General features: G+C 45.3%; 1 protein-coding gene across 3 annotated transcripts in view; it reads left to right on the top strand.

Moving 5' to 3' along the window:
* Nucleotides 1–19,843, top strand: part of tbrg4 (transforming growth factor beta regulator 4) — a 51,445-nt gene extending 31,602 nt beyond the window's left edge. For all 3 annotated transcript variants that reach the window (XM_085992549.1, XM_085992548.1, XM_085992550.1), the window contains exons 6-11: nt 8,598–8,708; nt 10,057–10,201; nt 11,240–11,488; nt 13,081–13,192; nt 18,112–18,226; nt 19,557–19,843. In XM_085992549.1, coding sequence (XP_085848675.1) covers nt 8,598–8,708; nt 10,057–10,201; nt 11,240–11,488; nt 13,081–13,192; nt 18,112–18,226; nt 19,557–19,658 — 834 coding nt within the window. In that variant the 3' untranslated portion in view covers nt 19,659–19,843. The remainder of the gene's footprint in view (nt 1–8,597; nt 8,709–10,056; nt 10,202–11,239; nt 11,489–13,080; nt 13,193–18,111; nt 18,227–19,556) is intronic.
* Nucleotides 19,844–20,906: the final 1,063 nt, after the last annotated feature.

Genomic DNA, 20,906 nt, shown 5'->3' with positions numbered 1-20,906 from the left:
TGGGGGTCGCCATTGACCAGAAACTTAACTGGACCAGCCACATAAATACTGTAGCAACAAGAGCAGGTCAGAGGCTAGGTATTCTGTGACGAGTGTCTCATCTTCTGACTCCCCAAAGCCTTTCCAACATCTACAAGGTACATGTAAGGAGTGTGATGGAATACTCTCTACTTGCCTGGATGAATGCAACTCCAACAACACTCAAGAAGCTTGACACCATCCAGGACAAAGCAGCCCGCTTGATTGGCACCCCATCCACCACCTTAAACATTCACTGGCTCCACCACCGGCGTACCGTGGCTGCAGTGTGTACCATCTACAAGATGCACTGCAGCAACTCACCAAGGCTCCTTCGGCAGCACCTCCCAAACCCGCGACCGCTACCACCTAGAAGGACAAAGGCAGCAGCGCATGGTAAAACCACCACCTCCAAGTTCCCCTCCAAGTCACACACCATCCTGACTTGCCGGTATATCGCCGTTCCTTCATTGTCGTCAGGGAGGGAGCCCTCCCTAACAGCACTGTGGGAGTACCTTCACCACACGGACTGCAGCATTTCAAGAAGACGGCTCACCACCACCTTCTCAATGGCAATTAGGGATGAGCAATAAATGCTGGCCTTGCCAGCGACGCCCAGATCCCATGAACGAATTTTTTAAAACGTCGGTGACCCTGGGGTAGGAAGGCAACAATAATCTTGACAAAGGGTTTGACCCGAAACTGTCTTGTTTTGCACACTTTGTACAAAAGTAATAAATTGCAGGACAACGGAGTATTACAGTTTAAACTCTTTTATGAAGCATCAGGTCTGTGACTTGAATCATACAGCACCGTGTGGCCAAGATGGAGTTAGGACCCTGGGTCTTCCAAAACAATAGTAGTCCTTACAGATGCCTGCAGGCCAATGACAACTCAGCATGTGATCACGTGAATATAATAGGTATTCCTTACAGATGCCTGCGGGCCAATGACAATTCAATATGCAAATGTTACATCCCCTTTTAAAAGAAAAATGTTATGCATTACTTTTAAACCTTTCTTCTACCTAATGTTCTCGGTAGCATAAACATATAAGTAAACTCAGCATTTAACTAGCACTGAAAACATCTCAACGTTTCAATAACGATGTACAGTTTTTTTAGGGCAGCGATCTGCCTACACCCTTTGGCAGTTCACAAGTCAAGGATAACTCTAGGCTTGACCTCTCGTCAGAATGACGGTGTTGTTCCTTGGTGTTCAGGAGGTGCCTGCGATTGCGGCGGTACACCTGTCCTTCTGGGGTGCGGACGTGATACTCAGTGCGCTCAGTGTCAGCTGGCTGGATGACAACTGCTGGCTTCCAGTAGTCATGCTCCTGGATTCTGACGGATTCTCCATTGTGCAGCGGCGGCAGTAGTCTAGCTGACCTGTCATAGTATCTCTTTTGGTGTTGCTGTCTCTGTACACGTTTTGCATGCACTTGCTTGCAGCTGACGACCTGCCAGGGCCTGTGGGATACGGTGAGGTATCATGGGCTCTTTGACATTTGATGGGCAGCGTTCTAGACAAACGGAACATTTTCCGACAATGTCCTCAATGCGTTTGCACATTCCGGGCCAAAACAGAATGTCACGTGCTCTTTGCTTGCATTTTTCCATGCCCATATGTCCCGCATGAATTTTTGTCAACATCTCTTCTCTGAGACTGGTAGGAATGATGATTTTCTCCCCTTTGAAGACGATTCTGTTGATTTGTGACAGCTCGTCTCTGTGGTTCCAGAATTCAGATATGCTCTGAGGGCATTTCCTCCTTTCCTCAGGCCATCCTTCATGTATGACTTTGCTCAGCAGTGTGAGTTGTGCATCTTTCTCTGTTTCTGCTCGGACCTCCTTCAGTTTTGAGTCACTCACAGGTAAGCTGTTGTACACCATGTGCACCTGCACATCCATGCCTTCACTGAGGCTGCTGTCCTGGTAGCTAAGAGACTTTCTGGAGAGCGTGTCTGCGACAGGAATGTCTGCCTGGACGGTGAATGATTGTGAAGTCGTACTTCTGTAGCTGAAGGATCATTCTCTGTAGCCTTGGTAGGGCTGCGGCTAGTGGTTTCCTCATGATTGACTCGAGGGGCTTGTGGTCGGATTCCACAATGACTTGTCGGCCATAGACGTACTGGTGGAAACGCTTGCATCCAAACAGAATTGCATATAGCTCTTTCTCGATTTGAGCATAATTGATTTCACTGTCTGTGAGAGATCTGGAAGCGTAGCCGATGGGCTTTCCTTCTTGCAGTAATACTGCGCCTAGTCCATACTTTGACGCGTCCACTTGTAGTCTGAGCTCTTTGTTGGGGTCGAAGTAGGCAAGAACTGGTCCTGGTTCTCTGGTGATTAGGTCTTTCATTTTCTGAAATGCTGTGTCATGTTGTTTGTCCCACAGGAACTCATTGGATTGTTTGAGCAACTGACGCATGGGTGCGTTGATTTCGGAGAGGCTCAGGGCAAACTTGGCTAAGTAGTTAACCATGCCTAGTACTGTCTCTAGCTCTGCGCGGTTCTTCGGCGGCTCCATCTTCTTGATGGCGGAGATTTTCTCTGGATCTGGCTTAATGCCATCAGTTGAGAGGCGATGCCCGAAATAACTGATCTCGGTAGATCCGATTATGCTTTCCTCGGGGTTGAGCCGGATACCTTTTTCCCATGATCTTTGTAGCATCGCACGGAGGTTCCTGTCATGCTCCTCTCTATTCCTGCCATAGATGAGGATGTCGTCTACGATTGCGACTACTCCGTCGAGACCTTCATAGGTTTCGTCAACCTTCCGCTGGAATTCATCCTGAGCTGAGATAAGACCAAATGGTAAACGCAGAAATCGGTAGTGTCCAAATGGTGTGTTGAACGTTGTTAGCTTAGATGACTCTTCCGTGAGCTTGATAGTCCAGTATCCTGATCGTGCGTCCATTACACTGAAGTAACATGCTCCCACTAGCTTGGGTGTGATGTCATCTAGCGTTGGTAGAGGGTAGTGAGGGTGTTTGGTAGCCTTGTTCAAATCTCTGGGGTCGAGACAGACTCTGAGCTTGCCTGTACGTGGTTTCTCAACCACTACTAACGCGTTGACCCACTCTGTCGGTTCTGTTTCCCGGACGATGATTTCTGTATTCTCCAAGCTCTGCAGCTCCTCCTTCAGGCGACTACGTAGAGCAAGGGGTATCCTTCTCGGTGGGCAAACCACAGGGGTTGCTGCTGGGTCAAGGTGAATAGTGCATTCACCTGGGAATAGTCCGATTCCTTTGAAAACGTCAGCAAACTCCTCCATGACTGTCTGCTTCTCAACTGGTGCTGTCAATGATAGCACTAGCTTGACAAGGTCCATGTCTAAACATGCCTTTAGACCTAGCAGTGGAGGTGCTCGAGTGTCAACATTGTAAAAATCCAACATCATGCCGCTTTCTTTGTACTTGCATTTCATCACGCATGTGCCTTTTACAACGAGCTGCTCACCCCCATAGCCGGTCAGTCTGCATGAGGTGGGCTGTAGCTCACACTCATCCTTCAAGCTGTGATACTCACTCAGAGGAATTACATTAACCTGAGATCCAGTGTCTAGTTTAAACTTAAGCTCTTTGCCCTGTTTTCCTATCTCAATATCGGCAAAAGCTTGCTCAGTCTCTGAAATCTGTTTTTTCTGTGACACAGAATCAATAAACAGTTCCTCTGCATTTGGCTCTCCATCTGGCATTTGGCTGTCACTCACTGTGTGTACTGCTTTTCCGAAAACAGTCCTGCAAACTTTAGCAAAGTGGTTCCGTTTACCACATTTAGCACATTGCTTTCCTTTGGCAGGGCATTGCTCCTTTTCCCCATGCACCTTGTTTCCACAATATCCAGTTTTTGAAGCGTTTTATGTCTGTGTCACTCATTTTTAGAACTCTGAAACACGCTCTGGGCGGTGTTCTTTGGTGTGTGTCTATTAACTGCGTGCACTGTCTGTTCACACGAGCTGTTTGTGACTGTTTTCAACTGTGCTTGGGCTATCTCGTGCGATCTAGCTATGTCCATAGCTTTGTCCAGCGTTAGCCCGGACCCAACATTCAAAAATTTCTCTCTCACTTTAGCTGAATGTATTCCAAACACGATGCAGTCTCTGACCATCTCATCTTTATCTGCATATTCACAGTCTTTTACCAGCAGTTTTAACTCAGTCACGAACTGTTCAAACGACTCACTAGCGCCTTGTACTTTCTCCTGAAACTTGTACCTAGCGAATATCGTATTTATCTTGGGCATCACATATGCTTCAAAACGGTCAAAATAACTTTTCAGTACCTTTGCTTCATTCGCGGTGAGAGACCATGTTTTAAAAATGTCTCTCCCTTTTTCTCCGATCCACAGGAGTAGGTAGCTGCATCTTTCTTCCCCTTTTCTTTTCAACGGACCCGAGAACATTAACTGCACGTGTTGCTTGAACTTGCACCATTCTCTATGTAAGTTCAAAGATTCCCAATTCATTCGAGGTAAGGGAGCTCCAACGATGTCCATTTCAAATCCCTGTTCTGACACCATATCTTGTTTTGCACACTTTGTACAAAAGTAATAAATTGCAGGACAACGGAGTATTACAGTTTTAAACTCTTTTTATGAAGCATCAGGTCTGTGACTTGAATCATACAGCACCGTGTGGACAAGATGGAGTTAGGACCCTGGGTCTTCCAAAACAATAGCAGTCCTTACAGATGCCTGCAGGCCAATGACAACTCAGCATGTGATCACATGTGAATATAATAGGTATTCCTTACAGATGCCTGCGGGCCAATGACAATTCAATATGCAAATGTTACAAAACGTTGACTCTTATTTTCTCTCCACGGATGTTGCCTGGCCTGCTGAGTTTTTCCAGCTTTTTCTGTTGTTATTTTGGATTTCCAGCATCTGCAGTATTTTGCTATCGTAATAATCTGTACTTATCCAGCAGCTTTTGAAGTAGCAAAAAATCCCAAGTTCCTGCTCGGGTAGTAGTAGAAGAGTAAAGTGAGTTGATTGGAGGCACAAGTTAAATAGGTAGCCTATTGAGAAGGCCTTTGAAGGTAAGAGAGATATAGTGAGATGAGAATTCCAGGGGGAAGTGACAGGGCTAAAGGTTATACCAATTGAAGGTGGAGCAAAGGAAGCGAGGAGGAATATATGGTGGGCCAGAGCTGGAAGAGTGGGAGCTGGACCTCGGGTTGGAGGGTGTTGCAGATGTCAGGTTGAATGAGCCCCAGGAAGGGCTTGTAAACAAGGACCAAAAAGGAGGAGGTCAAAGAGGACAGGGGTGATGGACAAGCGGTATTTCATGCAGGCAGCGGATCGGAATTTGTGTAGCGTACTGCTCAGGAGCCCAATGAGAACAGAAATGAGCTGATTCCTGCTAGAAAGTGCATGTGTATAGACAATGGATGAGTACAGGGTAAGCCTTCGCTGTAATCTTGGGTAAGCCTTCGCTGTAATCTAGGGTGAAGAATGGTGGCTTGGGATGAATTACCCCAGCATGACACCGCCTTCAGGAGAAATGGGTAACCAAGTTGGATGTTACAGAAAATATTGGTAATGCACAGCAGCTCAGACGGCTGAAGAGAAAAGACTCCATCAGAGCCATACATTACATTCAGCAAGCATTTTATATTCATATGTACTCTAGCTGTCACACATCAGACAGAAACAAAATAAGCATAAAAAAGGAAAAGAACAAGTCATTTAATGCTAGGTGCTTTTGAGCTGCAGTTTGAAACTGACAATCATCTTCCAATCTATGTAGGTCACTCTCCAAACAATGAAACTCTGATTGACCTGATCCTCTGTTTACTTAACAACAGTTTGACTTTGTGGCCTTAACAGGGCACAGCTCCATCTTTAGCAGCTAATAATATGTTGTACGTTACCTGGTGCAACACTCCTCTCCTTATAAAAGCGTTTTGTCTGATTTACCATGAGCAAGGAGCTTAACTGCATCTAACCCATGCTGTACTTGATCTGAGAGTGCTTGATGCCGACATTGGGTGCCAAAATTAAAATTGTGGGAATGGGGCAGTAGTTCAGCTCCCAGCAATGATATCACTCGACAGGAATAGAAATTCATGTGCCCTTCTGAAATTAAACCGAGGAAGGAAAATATAAGCTGACACTCCAAATTACAACTCCCTTCATAATCCTGTTGATTTGTCTAGAAAACCTGATGCCACTAATTCATGTCCTGCTTTGTTTAAACTGCTTTAGTTAATAGGACATAATCTGGAAAATAAATTCCGTCACTCTTCAATCATTCCCAACAGCCCCTCCCCTTCCTACGGCACCATCCCATGCTAACGCAGGAGATACAACACCTGCACTTTCACCTCCTCTCTTATCACCCTCCAGGGCCCCAAACACTCCTTCCAGGTGAAACGGCGATTTACTTGGACTCCTTTCAATTTAGTATACTGTATTCACTGCTCACAATGCAGCCTTCTCTACGTTGGGGAGACGGAAAGCAGATTGGGTGACCACTTTGCGAAACACAATCCGTTCAGTCCACAAGCGTGACCCTGAGCTTCCGGTCGCCTGTCACTTTAATTCTCCGCTCCACTCCCACTCTGACCTCTCTCTGTCCTTGGCCTCCTACACTGTTCTAATGAAGCTCAACAGAAGCTTGAGGAACAGCTCCTCATCTTTCGATTAGGCACTTTACAGCCTTCCTGGCTCAACATTGAGTTCAACAATTTCAGATCATAACTACTGCTCCCATTTTTTGAACAGCAGCTGTTGTTAATGATTCTGCCATTGCCATTTACACCTCCTCTAGACCCATCTTTTGTTTCTTTACTTGTCCCATTACCATCCCCTTTTGCCTTGCACCATCATACCTTTTTGTCATTTAATCTCTGCTGCTTTCATCCTATCACAGACCTTCCCCTTTGTTCTTTCCTCCCCTCCACTTCCCCCCCCCCCCCCCCCCCCACTTTCCCAGTCTCTCTACATGCTTAAAACCGGTTACATCTCTAACTTTTTCCAGTTCTCAGAAAAGGTCATCAACCTGGAACTCTTGTTTCTCTCTCCACAGATGCTGCCTGACCTGCTTGAGTTTTTTCAACATTTTCTGTTTTCAGATTTCCTGCATCCGCAGTATTTTGCTTTTGTAAATTCTGTCACACATCTGCTCCTGTCAATCAGCAAGGGAGACTGGGAAGGGAAAGTGCTTCCTGTGGAATGGTTTCTGCGCCTGCCCGCGCATGCACATACACACACACACGGAGGGTCATTGATTGGACAAGCTCATCCTTAGTCAATTTTCTCCTTGTTCTTACGGCCATCTTGATGCTTTACTGGTTTACACAACATCTCTCTCTGAAATTTGAACATGAAATTCATCATCACTAGTTAATTCAGGGACTGAAGAGAATTAAACTAATGCTAGTGAACCTTTATATTTTAAAAAGGGCAGTTTACTCAAATCAGACTAAGGTATGGTGGAGAATTTAAAAATCTGCTGAGTGATTTCTTAGAGTAAGTGTCTCTGTTTTAATCAAGGCAATTCACTAATGTCAGATTAAGGCACAGAATGTGATGTAACCCAAGTGCATTAGTAACTATTGCTAAAACTCCTTTATCTTTTTAAAAAAATACTGCTATATATAGCAAACTGAGGTACGAATGGTTTATATTGAATAGAATGTACACAAGAGTGAGTTACAGTCTGGGATCTTATCAAGGGGTTCAGATGGTTTTGTTTATTTGTGGGATGTGGGCGTTGCTGGCAAGGCCAGCATTTATTGCCCATCCCTAATTGCCCTTGAGAAGGTGGTGGTGAGCCACCTTCTTGAACTGCTGCAGTCCGTGTGGTGAAGGTACTCCCACAGTGCTGTTAGGTAGGGAGTTCCAGGATTTTGACCTAGCGACGATGAAGGATCGGCAATATACTTCCAAGTCAGGATGGTGTGTGACTTGGAGGGGAGGTTGGAGGTGGTGGTTTTCCCATGCGCCTGCTGCCCTTGTCCTTCTAGGTGGAAGAGGTCGCGGGTTTGGGAGGTGCTGCCGAAGAAGCCTTGCAGATGGTACACACTGCAGCCACGGTACGCCGGTGGTGGAGGGAGTGAATGTTTAAGGTGGTGGACGGCATGCCAAATCAAGCGGCTGCTTTGTCCTGGATGGTGTCGAGCTTCTTGAGTGTTGTTGGAGCTGCACTCACCCAGGCAAGTGGAGAGTATTCCATCACACTCCTGACTTGTGCCTTGTAGATGGTGGAAAGGCTTTGGGGAGTCAGGAGGTGAGACACTCGCCGCAGAATACCTAGCCTCTGACCTGCTCTTGTTGCCACAGTATTTATGTGGCTGGTCCAGTTAAGTTTCTGGCTTACATATAGAAGAATGGATGCCTGGGAGTGAGTTACAGGCTGGAATCGAATTGAGGGGTTCGGATTGTTTATATATAGAATAATGGATGCCTTGGAGTGAGTTGCAGGCTGGAAGCTAATAGGTTTCGATGGTTTATATATAAATATATATAGAATGACGGACTCTAGTTACAGTAGTGAGATTCTGTGTGTTTAACTGTTTTGAAGAAGGCAAGCAATACAGGTGGATTAACGTGTTGTGTTATCTCATACAGTATGTATTTGAGCACTGTGACAAGATGACTGAGATGCAGCTCTGTAACATTATCATGGCCTTCGCTCGTCTCAATTATCAGCCAACTGCAGGAGAAGCCTTCTACGCTAAGGTAGGGATGGTGGGGATTAGTAGGGGAGTATGTGGGATATTTGTGTCAACCTTGGCTCAGTTGTAGCACGCTCGCCTCTGCGTCAGAAAGTTGTGACTTTAATGGAGAGTAGAATAGGGCAGGGTGTAAAACCAGCGTTGTACATGACGGGCAGGTTTGGTTAAAATTGCCCCCATAATGTCGGCACAAAATGCTACAATTGGTTTCCTAGGAACAAGAGCAGGGTATTCAGTCCTTTGAGCCTGCTGCACCATTCAGTTATGTCAGGACTGATCCGTACCTCAACTCTATTTATCTGCCTTAGCTTCATATCCCTTGATACCCTTACCTAACAAAAATGTATTGATCTCAGTCTTGAATGCTCCACATCCTTTATGGGGGGGTGGGGGGGGGGAGCATTCCAGATTTCTATTACCCTTTGTGTTAAAAGCTGCTTCCTGATTTTGGTCCTAAATGTTCTAGTGCAAATTTTAAGCTTATGTCCCCTGGTTCTTGATTCCCCCACCAGAGGAAATAGTTTCTCTGTATCTACCCTATTGAATCCTTTTAACATTTTAAACATCTCAATCAGATCTCCCCTCAAACATCTAAACTCAAGGGAATACAAGCCAAGTTTATGTGAACCTGTTCTCATAATTTAACCCTTTAAGCCCCGGTATCACTCTGGTGAATCTGCGTTGCACTCCTTTTAAGGCCAATATAGCCTTCCTGAGGTGCGGTGCCCAAAACTGAACGCAGTGCTCCAGATGGGGTCTGAGCAAGACTCTGTATAACTGAAACATAGCTTCCTCCCCTTTGTATTCCAGCCCTCTTAAGGTAAAGGTCAATATCCCATTAGCTTTTTTGATTACTTTTTGTACATGTTTACTAGCTTTAAATGATTTGTGTACTTAGACTACCAAATCACTTTGCTCTCTACAGTTCCTAGTTTCTCATCATTTAGAAAATACTCCAATTTATCTTTCTTTGGATGACCTCACACTTCGCCACATTGTCTCATCCTCTCCCTGGCTTTGGAACAAAGAAATTGGCTCTTCATTGCTATGCACTAAGCCCTGCTGAAGTGTGTGTTTGTGTGTGAGTAGGACCAGGGTGCGGCTATGATGACCACCCTCATGGTCGAACATCATCCTGTCTGGACTCGCTCGTGGAGAACGACCACTTGGGTGAGGTATCAGAGGTCAGCTGGCACCAGGGAGAGGGTGGAGGAAAAGGTGAAGAGGAAGAAAATAACTCCTCCAAAACTCAAGGCCTTGGGGCCCTTGGCCTTACATTAGAAGCAGTTGGAATGACCAGCGGGTGTTGTCAGTAAATGTATCCTTTTTATTTAAACATTTTTTTTCTGTAGATTCATGAAAAGCTCAGCAGTGCCCTGGTGGAGATGGAGCCGTTCCTGCTGGTTGATTTGGTCTGGTCCCTCTGTATATTACAACAGGTTAACCCTTTTTACCTCAGTCAAGTACTTGAGCCCCATTTCTTCCAAAAAATTACAGGTATGCCATATATTTTGACTGAGTTTGTTTAAAACTGTTACGGTATAGTGTGGTTATGATGCTGGTTAGCTAACCCGAGGTCATGAGTTCACAACCCACCATAAGAAATTGTGAAATCTGGTAATTGTGGGCTGGCACCAGAAAAATAACCATGGAAACTGCCAGATTGTCATAAAAACCCAACTGATTCACTAATGTCTTTCAGGGAAGGGAACTTGCCACTGCTACCCAGTCTGGGCCTGCATGTGACTCCAGTCCCACATGGACACTACCAAAACAGATCAACTGGTCACTGCTGTTTGTGGGGACTTGCTGTGTACAAATGAGCTGCCGCATTTGTTTACAAAACAGCAATGACTACACTTCAAAAGTAATTCATCGGCTGTGAAGTACTTTGGGCCATCCCAAGCATGTGAAAAGTGGCAAATGAACGCAAGTGCTTTTGTTTTGCATAGTTGAATTGACCTAGCAAGCCGTTTAGTCGTACAATCACTTACCACTTTCCCAGGGTAACTAGTGATGGGAATTAAATGCAGCCTTACTGGCTTTGCCCATATCTTGAGAACAAATAAAAGTATTTTTTCCAACTGTTTTGCTGGTCCAAGTTAAAAATAATTTGAGCTCGTAATCTAGGCTGATGCCCAGTGCAGTACAGAGGGAGTGCTGCATTACCATAGATACCTTCAGATGAGACGTTAAAAACCGAGGCCCCATCTGGTAAAAGATCAGTAGCCTCCATCAAAGAGCAGAGTTTTCCCGGTGTCTGGGCCAACATTCTTCCCTCAGCCAACAGCACCAAAAACATGAAATCATTGCTCTCTGTGACATGTTGCTGGTTGAAAATAGGCTGCTGTATTTGCCTACCTAATCTCAGTGACTGCACTACAAAAGTAATTTGTTGTGTGCATCACCTTGTGACGGGTTTCGGATGTGAATCAGCTGTGGTTGCAATCAGATCTCAAAGTCGAGAAGCAGTTCCTTGGCGGGATTGGTGAAGTGGTCTTCGCTAATGTCTTTCTTTGTTTCTGCTGTTACCAGAAGGGACCCAGCCACAGAAAGGGGAGAACTACAAGCTGAAGTTGGTCCATATCAACGCTGCAGCCCAACTCGAGTGCTCCGACTATAGCGGTCCCTTTTTGCCAAGTCACTGCCTGGATTCCTGGACCTCAGTAGCCAGGAAGAAGCCGAGTCCGCTGGGTAGTGGCGTGCGCGAGGCGTTGCAAACTGCCCTCGGAGACCAGGCCAAATATCGCTGCGGAGTCGACACTGTGTACGGCTGGGTGATCGGTGAGTCAGTAGAATTAGTCACCTTTCCCCCCCGCTAGTTTTAACCCCATCTGTTCTTCTCTTGAACTGTTTTTGGGCTACGCTTACACTGATGCTGGTTGCTGTCCTGTGCCTCACCCAAATGGCAATTCTTCACATGCGCCGAGACAGTGAATGTCAGCAAGCTATTTGGTCTTGCAGGCCATTGCAATCGAGCCTGATCCTGTCCTCAACCAGCAGCGACCACAAGCATAAGCTCAACAGGAGTCACTGGATAATGTGCAGAGATGTAGTGCCTGGCTGACTTTCTCCTTCCAAACCCCACATCTGTACAGGATAAACTGTCCATGAGTGCACTACTGAGGGAAGTTGCTTTGCTGCAGGTGTTGTCCTTTTGAAAAGACATTAAAGCAGGCGCTGTTGGTTGGTGATCCTGGGTGTTTGTCGAGCAGGGACTTTACCAAGTTTACCAAAAACAGATTAACTGGCCATTCATCTCATCGCTGCTTGTTATGCAGAATGTGACTCTCCATGTAGCTTTTTGCAGGGGGATCGTTAATGAGTGAATAGTTCTGAAAGTAAAGGTGATTAATGACCCCATGTGTTCAATCCCACTCTCAGAAATCAGAGTACTGACTGGGTACAGCACAGATCACATTAATATCATAGAAGTTTACAGCACAGAAGGGGGCCATCGGGTCTTTGCCAGCTCTTTGCTAGAGCAATCCAAATCTAATCCCACATAAAGTTTAGCACATAATCTGGGTTGACGCCCCAGTGCAGTACCGATGGAGTTCTGCATTATCGATGGTGCCATCCTTTGACTGAGACATTAAACCAAAGACCAGTTCAGATGGATGTAACTAGAGGGGCTTAAACTAAAGATAAGCATCAAAAGAATTAAGGGAGAGGTCAGGAGAAGTTTGGCGCAAGGTGGTTGCTAGTACATGGGATACCTGACGAGAAAGATGATGAAAGCACAATCCATTATAGGTTTTAAAAGGGAAGTTCATAATTATTTGGAGGGCGGGGGGAATTAAAAGTGTATGGGGAACGGGACTAAGTAAAGAGCTTTTTCAGAGATCAGTGGATTGAAATGTTGCCTTCCGTGCTGTTAAAGTCTGATCCTGTGACATTAAAGATCCATGACACTATTCAAAGAAGCGCAAGGAGTTCTCCCAATAAACTGGCCAACATTCTTCCTCAACCAACATCAAAATAGCTGCTCATTCATCGCTGTTTGTGTAACATTGCTACTGCGGAATGGCTGCTGTGCTTGTTTACAGAACAACAGACATTGTGCTTTTAAGCCATTTCAGCATGGTAAGATGCTATTTAAATATTTTTCTCTCAAATACCCTGACTGAGCATAGCTAATGCAGGCAATCATTAATCTGCAGTGCTGAGTACCTGAAAAATCGTTTTGATTTAATGCTTGTTTTCTTTTCTTCTCGGTAGCCTGTCTGTACCTAAAGTAGTGGACATGGCCGAGATAGGGAACTCGTGACTTTGGGGGTTGTGAACAGCACGCGCCTGTGTCACGTTGGTCCACGGCAGTGCGATTAGCACGCTACTGCTTGTGGATGGTTAATGTTTCTTTTCTTTGTGTGTAGATGGAGAGGTTGTGATTGACTCTGAGAATAAGCCTCTTGCCCTGCGGGAATACACTGCTTCACACATATCTCAGTCAGAGGGGACAAAGCTCCTGCCCTTTGGAACCAAGAGGTAAGGAGTGAGCATACACTGGATAGTAGGAGTCGACAATGAAAATGATCATTTCTGCATTGAGTGGAATTTAATAAGACTCCCCTAAATCTAAGTGGAAGAACTGTGTGCGTTCCTAGTTAGCCTGGGCACTCAGAACCAAACTGCCGTTAATTTAGCACTTTGCAGAAACCCTTCCCATCAGTAATCTGTGGCGCAGTCAGCAATTCTCCTGAAAATTGTGCAAGAATATAAGGCTTTTCTGTATTGGGTACTTTCCAGAGCAAAGCAGCCTGCTGGATTGGCACTTCATCCACTAACCTAAATTCCTACCCCTCCTCCTTCATGGGCGAGCCTAAATATTCAGTATTGGCAGACTGATTGCCCACAGTGGGGCTGGGGGGTGGTGGAGGTAAGTATCACCACAATGAGCTTCTCCTCACCTGACAGCACGGTGGCATAGTGGTTAGCACTGTTGCCTCACAGCGCCAGGGACCCGGGTTCGAATCCGGCCTCGGGTGACTGTCTGTGTGGAGTTTGCACATTCTCCCCGTGTTTGCGTGGGTTTCCTCCGGGTGCTCCGGTTTCCTCCCACAGTCCAAAGATGTGCGGGTTAGGTTGATTGGCTATGATAAATTGACCCTTAGTGTTAGGGGGATTAAATACGCGGGGTTACGGGGATAGGGTGGGATATGTGTTGGTGTAGGGGTTACGGGGATCGGGTGGGATATGTGTCGGTGCAGGCTCGATGGGCCGAAATGGCCTCTATCTGCACTGTGGGGTTTCTGTGATTCTGTGATTCTGTGACATTCGCACAAAGACACACACTTTCCAGCAGCAGTGACTGGATAGGGACCTGGAGCAGGAAAATTTGCTTTATGCCCGTTTAACAATTTTTTTTTTTTAGTTTTTCCGCTATGTAGAATCTCTCAGCTTGGGATTGCTTAGATCATGAACTGAATTGGGCAGGCGAGTCCAGTCTGTCTCACTGTAGTGCTGAGCGTTGGAGTACTAATGTTGCAAAAACACGCTATCCTGGCTCGTATTAGCTAAATATACCTCTAATTGACCTGTTGAAACCAGCATGTATCTTTGGTTACTGCATGTAACGTTAGGATCACACATTCCTGGGTCAGCTACAGCCCCCAAGTGTTAGATACAGATCACGGTCAAGTGACCCCTTGCTGGGAAGTGCATTTGTTGGGTGAGGTCAGAATTGGGCTGGGTTGTGATGTTCTCCATGTGAGCATTTAGAAATGCATTGCACTGGTCAAGGGAAACATAGAAACATAGAAGATAGGAGCAGGAGTAGGCCATTCGGCCCCTCGAGCCTGCTCCGCCATTCAATGAGATCATGGCTGATCATCCACGTTCCTGCCTTCTCTCCATATCCCTTGATCCCTTTAGCCTTAAGAAATATATCCAACTCCTTCTTAAATATATTTAATGAATTGGCCTCTACTGCCTTCTGTGGTAGAGAATTCCACAGGTTCACCACTCTCTGGGTGAAGAAATTCCTCCTCATCTCTGTCCTAAATGGCTTACCCCTTATCCTTAGACTGTGACCCCTGGTTCTGGACTCCCCCGCCATCGGGAACATCCTTCCTGCATCTAGTCTGTCTAGTCCTGTTAGAATTTTATAAATTTCAATGAGATCCCCTCTCATTCTTCTAAACTCCAGCGAGTACAAGCCCAATCGACCCAATCTCTCCTCATACGTCATTCCTGCCATCCCAGGTATCAGCCTGGTGAATCTTCGCTGCACTCCCTCCATGGTAAGAACATCCTTCCTCAGATAAGGCGACCAAAACTGCACACAATACTCAAGGTGTGGTCTCACCAAGGCCCTGTACAACTGCAGCAAGACATCCTTGTTCCTGTACTCGAACCCTCGTGCTATGAAGGCCAACATACCATTTGCCTTCTTAACCGCCTGCTGCACCTGCATGCTTACCTTCAGCGACTGGTGCACAAGGACACCCAGGTCTCGTTGCACTTCCCCTTCTCTCAATCTATTGCCATTCAGATAATAATCTGCCTTCCTGTTTTTGACACCAAAGTGGATAACCTCGCATTTATCCACGTTATATTGCATCTGCCATGCCTCTGCCCAATCACCCAACCTGTCCAAATCATACTGGAGTTTCTCGGCATCCTCCTCACAGCACACACGCCCACCCAGCTTTGTGTCGTCTGCAAACTTGGAGATATTACATCTAGTTCCCTCGTCTAGATCATTAATATATATTGTGAAGAGCTGGGGCCCAAGGACCGATCCCTGTGGTACCCCACTAGACACTGCCTGCCACTCGGAAAAAGTCCCGTTTATTCCAACTCTTTTGCTTTCTGTCTGCCAACTAGTTCTCTATCCAAGTTAATACCTTGCCCCCAATCCCATGTGCCTTAACTTTACACGCTAATCTCTTATGCGGGACCTTATCGAAAGCCTTTTGAAAATCCAAATACACCACATCCACTGGTTCTCCCTTATCTATTTTACTAGTTACATCCTCAAAAAATTCCAGTAGATTAGTCAAGCACGATTTACCTTTTGTAAATCCATGTTGACTTTGTCCGATCCTGTCACTGTTTTCCAAGTGCTCTGCTATTACATCTTTTATAATGGACTCTAGCATTTTCCCCACTATCGATGTCAGGCTTACCGGCCTGTAATTCCCCATTTTCTCTCTACCACCTTTTTTGAATAGTGGGGTAACATTAGCTACCCTCCAATCCATGGGTACTGTTCCAGAGTCTATCGAATGTTGGAAGATGATCAGCAATGCATCTACTATTTCTAGGGCCACTTCCTTAAGTACCGTAGGATGTAGATTATCAGGCCCTGGGGATTTATCGACCTTCAATCCCATCAATTTCCCTAACACCATTTCCCTATAAATACTAATTTCTTTCAGTTCCTCCCTTTCATCAGACCCTATGTTCCCCGACATCTCTGGGAGGTTATTTGTGTCCTCCTTTGTGAAGACAGAACCAAAATATGTATTTAATTGGTCTGCCATTTCTTTGTTCCCCATTATAAATTCCCCTGATTCTGACTGCAAGGGACCTACGCTTGACTTCACCAATCTTTTTCTCTTCACATATCTATAAAAGCTTTTACAGTCAGTTTTTATGTTCCCTGAAAGCTTACTCTCATACTCTATTTTCCCCCTCTTAATTAATCCCTTTGTTGAATCCTAAATTGCTCCCAACCCTCAGGTTTACTGCTTTTTCTGGCCAATTTATATGTCGTCTCCTTGGATCTTATGCTATCCCTAATTTCCCTTGTTAGCCATGGTTGAGTCACCTTTTTTGTTTTATTTTTATGCCAAACTGGGATGAACAAATTCTGTAGTTCATCCATGCGGTCTTTGAATGTTTGCCATTGCCTATCCACCATCAACCCTTTGAGTGACATTCCCCAATTAATCCTACCCAACTCGCGTTTCATACCATCGTAGTTTCCTTTATTTAAATTCAGGACCTTGTCTCTGAGTCAACTACTTCATTCCCCATCTAAATGAAGAATTCTATCATAGTATGATCGCTCCGACCCAAGGGGCCTCGTACAAGATTGCTAATTAATCCTTTCTCATTACATAATACCCAGTCTAAGATGGCCTGATCTCTAGTTGGTTCCTTGACATATTGGTCCAGGAAACCATCCCATATACACTCCAGGAATTCCTCCTCCACAGTATTGTTACTAATTTGGTTAGCCCAATCTATATGTAGATTAAAGTCACCCATGATAACTGCTGTGCCCTTAGTGCACGCTTCTCTAATTTCCCTTTTAATGCCATCCCCAACCTCCGCATTACTGTTTGGAGGTCTATATACCACTCCGACTAACGTTTTCTGCCCCTTGGTATTTCTCAGTTCTACCCATACAGATTCCACATCATCAGAGCTAATATCCTTACAATTGTGTTAATCCCCTCTTTAACCAGCAATGCTACCCCACCTCCTTTTCCTTTTTGCCTATCTTTCCTGAATATTGAATACCCCTGGATGTTGAGTTCCCAGCCTTGGCCACCCTGGAGCCATGTTTCCGTAATCCCAATCCAATCATATATTCGTTTACCTCTATTTGCGCAGCTAATTCATCCACCTTTTAGAATTATTATTTACTGTGGCCATGTTTGATTTAAACTGTTGATTTCTCTGACTGCCACTTTTGTTTTTCTCCTTCCTGTCTTTTGCTTTTATCCTTGTTTCCCTTTCCTCTGTCTCCCTGCTCAGGTTCCCAACCCCCTGCCATTTTAGTTTAAACCCTCCCCCAGAGCACTAGCAAACACTCCCCCCTAGGACATCGGTCCCGGCCCTGCCCAGGTGCAAACCGTCCGGTTTGTACTGGTCCCACCTCCCCCAGAACCGGTTCCAGTGTCCCAGGAATTTGAATCCCTCCCCCTTGCACCATTCCACCAGCAAGGATTTTCTAAAGGCAAGTCATATTTGACAAATCTGATGGTCTGTTTCTTTGAGGAGGTGACTGATAGGCTGGATAAAGCAAATGCAATAGATGTATATATGGATTTTCAGACAGCTTCTGATGAGGTGGTATGGAAGAAAATGTAGTATCGGGGATAGAATGTTGGATTGGAGGTGGTGTACCCCAGGGGTCAGTGCTGGGTCCACTTTTTTTCTCTCTATTTATAGATGATTTGGATTTGAACATGGGAATGCAATATTGAAATTTGCTGCTAAATACAAAAGTAGGAGGTTTAAGCAAACGATGAGGAGGGCTGTAAAAGACCTCGGTAGCACAAAGATAGGTGTCATATGCAAGTTAATGTGGAATAGTTTGAGGTGATATATTCTGGGAAGACTTTATTTTGCCATCTTTCCTGTTCTCTTGGTGATTTTCTTGTACCATGGCCCTCAGCTCTTCTACGTTTCTCAGTTCCATTCTCGATCTGAACATCCCTTTAACTTCACAGGTTGGCGTTTGTGGCTCGGGAGTTCCCAAACTACAACTCACGGAGCCGGGACCTGCTTGGGCGCTTCGCTATGGCTCGCCGACATTTGCAGGCCGCTGGATTCTTGGTTGTGGATGTAAGTTTCCAACTCTTTGTGTGAAGTGGCAGGTGACAAGCTTTCTAAAAATCCAGAAGTTTGCTGGGACAGATCCATTACAGTACCATGACCAAGAATATGTAGCATGTAGATCTTATTGAAATATATAAGATACTGAGGGGGCTCAACAAGGTAGATGCAGAGAGGACGTTTCCTCTCGTGGGGAAATCTAGAACTCGGGGGCATAGTTTCAGAATAAAGAGTTGCCCTTTTAGAACTGAGATGAGGAGGAATTTCTTCTCTCAGAAGTTTGTAAATCTGTGGAATTCTCTGCCCCAGAGAGCTGTGGAGGCTGGGGCATTAAATACATTTAAGGTGGAGATAGACAGATTTTTGTAAGATAAGGGAGTGAAGGGTTATGGGGAGCGGGCAGGGAAGTGGCTTTGAGCCCAAGGTCAGCCATGATCTTATTGAATGGTGGAGCAGGCTCGAGGGGCCAAGTGGCCTATTCCTGCTCCTATTTCTTATGTTCTTAAGCCAGAATGCCCGTGAGACTCTTAATTGTAGCTCAAGTTTTGCAGGGACAAAACACACAGCGTCTGTGGAGAGTACCAGACAAATTAATGTTTCGGGGCCAACCTTCATCAGCATTGGAAAAGTCAACTGTATTTAAATAGCGTCAGAACAAAACTCAAGGGACAGTCACTATTTCTTTATGGCACTCTACAGACCTGCTGGCCTTGACTTTAATAACTTCACACCTTAACTATAACAACTTCTTTCTTTATAATGTGGTGTTGGCATAGGTGTTTGGCTTGGAGACCCTCCATTGTAATACACTGCTGGCAGGTGAGTCTGTGTCCTTAGTGTCGGCCTGTTTGCCTTCTCTTTGCTGGATCCAGTTGTTTTGCCAACTTCCCCTGTGTCAATTTCAGATTTCACTTACCCCTTGCTGCCTCTGCTATTCACACCTTTCGTGTCTCCCTCATGTCTTTAATTTCTTTTATTATGCTGCTCCCCATTGTCTTATGTAAATATCACTTAAGCCACTTAACTATCTTGGTCCTTTTACCCACACTCCTTGCCCCTATATGTGCTTTATTTCTTTCCCTCCCCAATCCCTTGTTCTGATCCTATTTAAATGCTGTTTATTTTCTCAGTCCTGATGATGGGTCACACTCGAGTTGTTAACTTGTCTGTTCTCTCCACAGACGAACTGTGTGTTTCCAGAATTCACTCAAATCCCTCAATTAGATTCCAGCATGTTATGTATGTATAAAGGATATTTTTTTGTGAAAATCTTGACTGTTGAGAAAATGATCTTCATTTACTGTTCCCGCCCCCTGCCCCGGGACACCTCTCACTGCAGGTTCCGTACTATGAGTGGCTGGAGTTGAAGTCTGAGTGGCAGAAGGTCGCGTACTTAAAGGACAAGATGAGCAAAGCTGTAGCCGAGGAAATGGCACAATGAAGCGCAGAGACCTGCCTCGCTCCACCACGATACTGCTCTTGGAGAGACGGGATGAGAAGCCAGAATGTTCCCTCCGAAATTCATGTGACAAAAAAAAATTCAGTGGAGTCAGTGCTTGGAGAGATTTGTACTGTACAGAACATATTTTAAATTAAAAAGAACATGCTGGTTCCACAGCTAACGATTGGGAGGTTCAGGCATTTTCTTTTCCAGCTTTACACATCATACACAGTCCTGTTTCACTATTTCGAGCCCTCCCTTTTCCAATTTCCCCACCCCCCATTTCACATTTTTATATACTTGCAGGGAGGCGAGACTTCTTTTATGCAGGACTCAAACAAACGATGGGAGTGGAGACCAGCGATTAGGAAGATTTTGAAAGGATCTCGAGCCCAGCTTGTTAAATGATTCCAAGTTTGAATTTTGCCTTTAATTGTGGAGCAATAAACATTTTCCTCTGTTTTGGCTTGTAAGGTCAGAAATTCTGAGCTAAAATTCCCCCTTCCCTTCCCTACACATAAGGTCTATACTGAGCTTCAGCCCGGCCTGACTTAGAAAGGGAAAAATTGGCCAAGACTCCCCAGCTCAAACTGAATATGTCCGAGCATCAGGCAAGGGCAAACTGGGTCACATGACATCAAGAGCCGACCTCTCGCACTGGTCAGAAGGTTGTGGGATCAAGTCCTACTGCAGGAACATGAGCACAAAATTTAGACTGACACTCCAGTGCAGTACTGAGGGAGTACTGCACTGTCGGAAGCGCTGTCTTGCAGATGAGATGCTAAACCGAGGCCCCGTCTGCCTCCTCAGGTGGATGTAAAAGAGCCCATGGCACTATTGGAAGAAGAGCAGGGGAGTTCTCCCCGGTGTCCTGGTCAATATTTAGCCTTCAACCAACACCTAAAAACAGATGATGTGGTCATTATTACATTGCTGTTTGTGGGACCTTGCTGTCTGCAAATTGGGTGCTACATTTCCCACATTACAACAGTGACTGCACTTCAAAAGTGCTTCATTGGCTTTGGGATGTCCTGAGGTTGTGAAAGTCTTTTACTTAACAATGTTTACACTTTTGTAAATAATGGAATGTAAGCCCTTTGACACAGCTGGAGACTGTTGAGGTGCTGGATAAATGCATCTGCTTTCTTTTACTCATAGATTCAGCAGGTGAATGAACTGAAGGGATTGTGTTCCGTAACCCGTTTTGTTTTTATACTTCTGTATGTTTTGCAGCCCCATTGCATGACT

The sequence above is a fragment of the Somniosus microcephalus genome, chromosome 7, assembly GCF_052327205.1.
Source record: "Somniosus microcephalus isolate GS21.2 chromosome 7, FLI_Smic_1.0, whole genome shotgun sequence".
NCBI lineage: Eukaryota > Metazoa > Chordata > Chondrichthyes > Squaliformes > Somniosidae > Somniosus > Somniosus microcephalus.
Note: the sequence above shows the minus strand (reverse complement) of the source record. Positions and strands in the feature narration are given on the sequence as shown.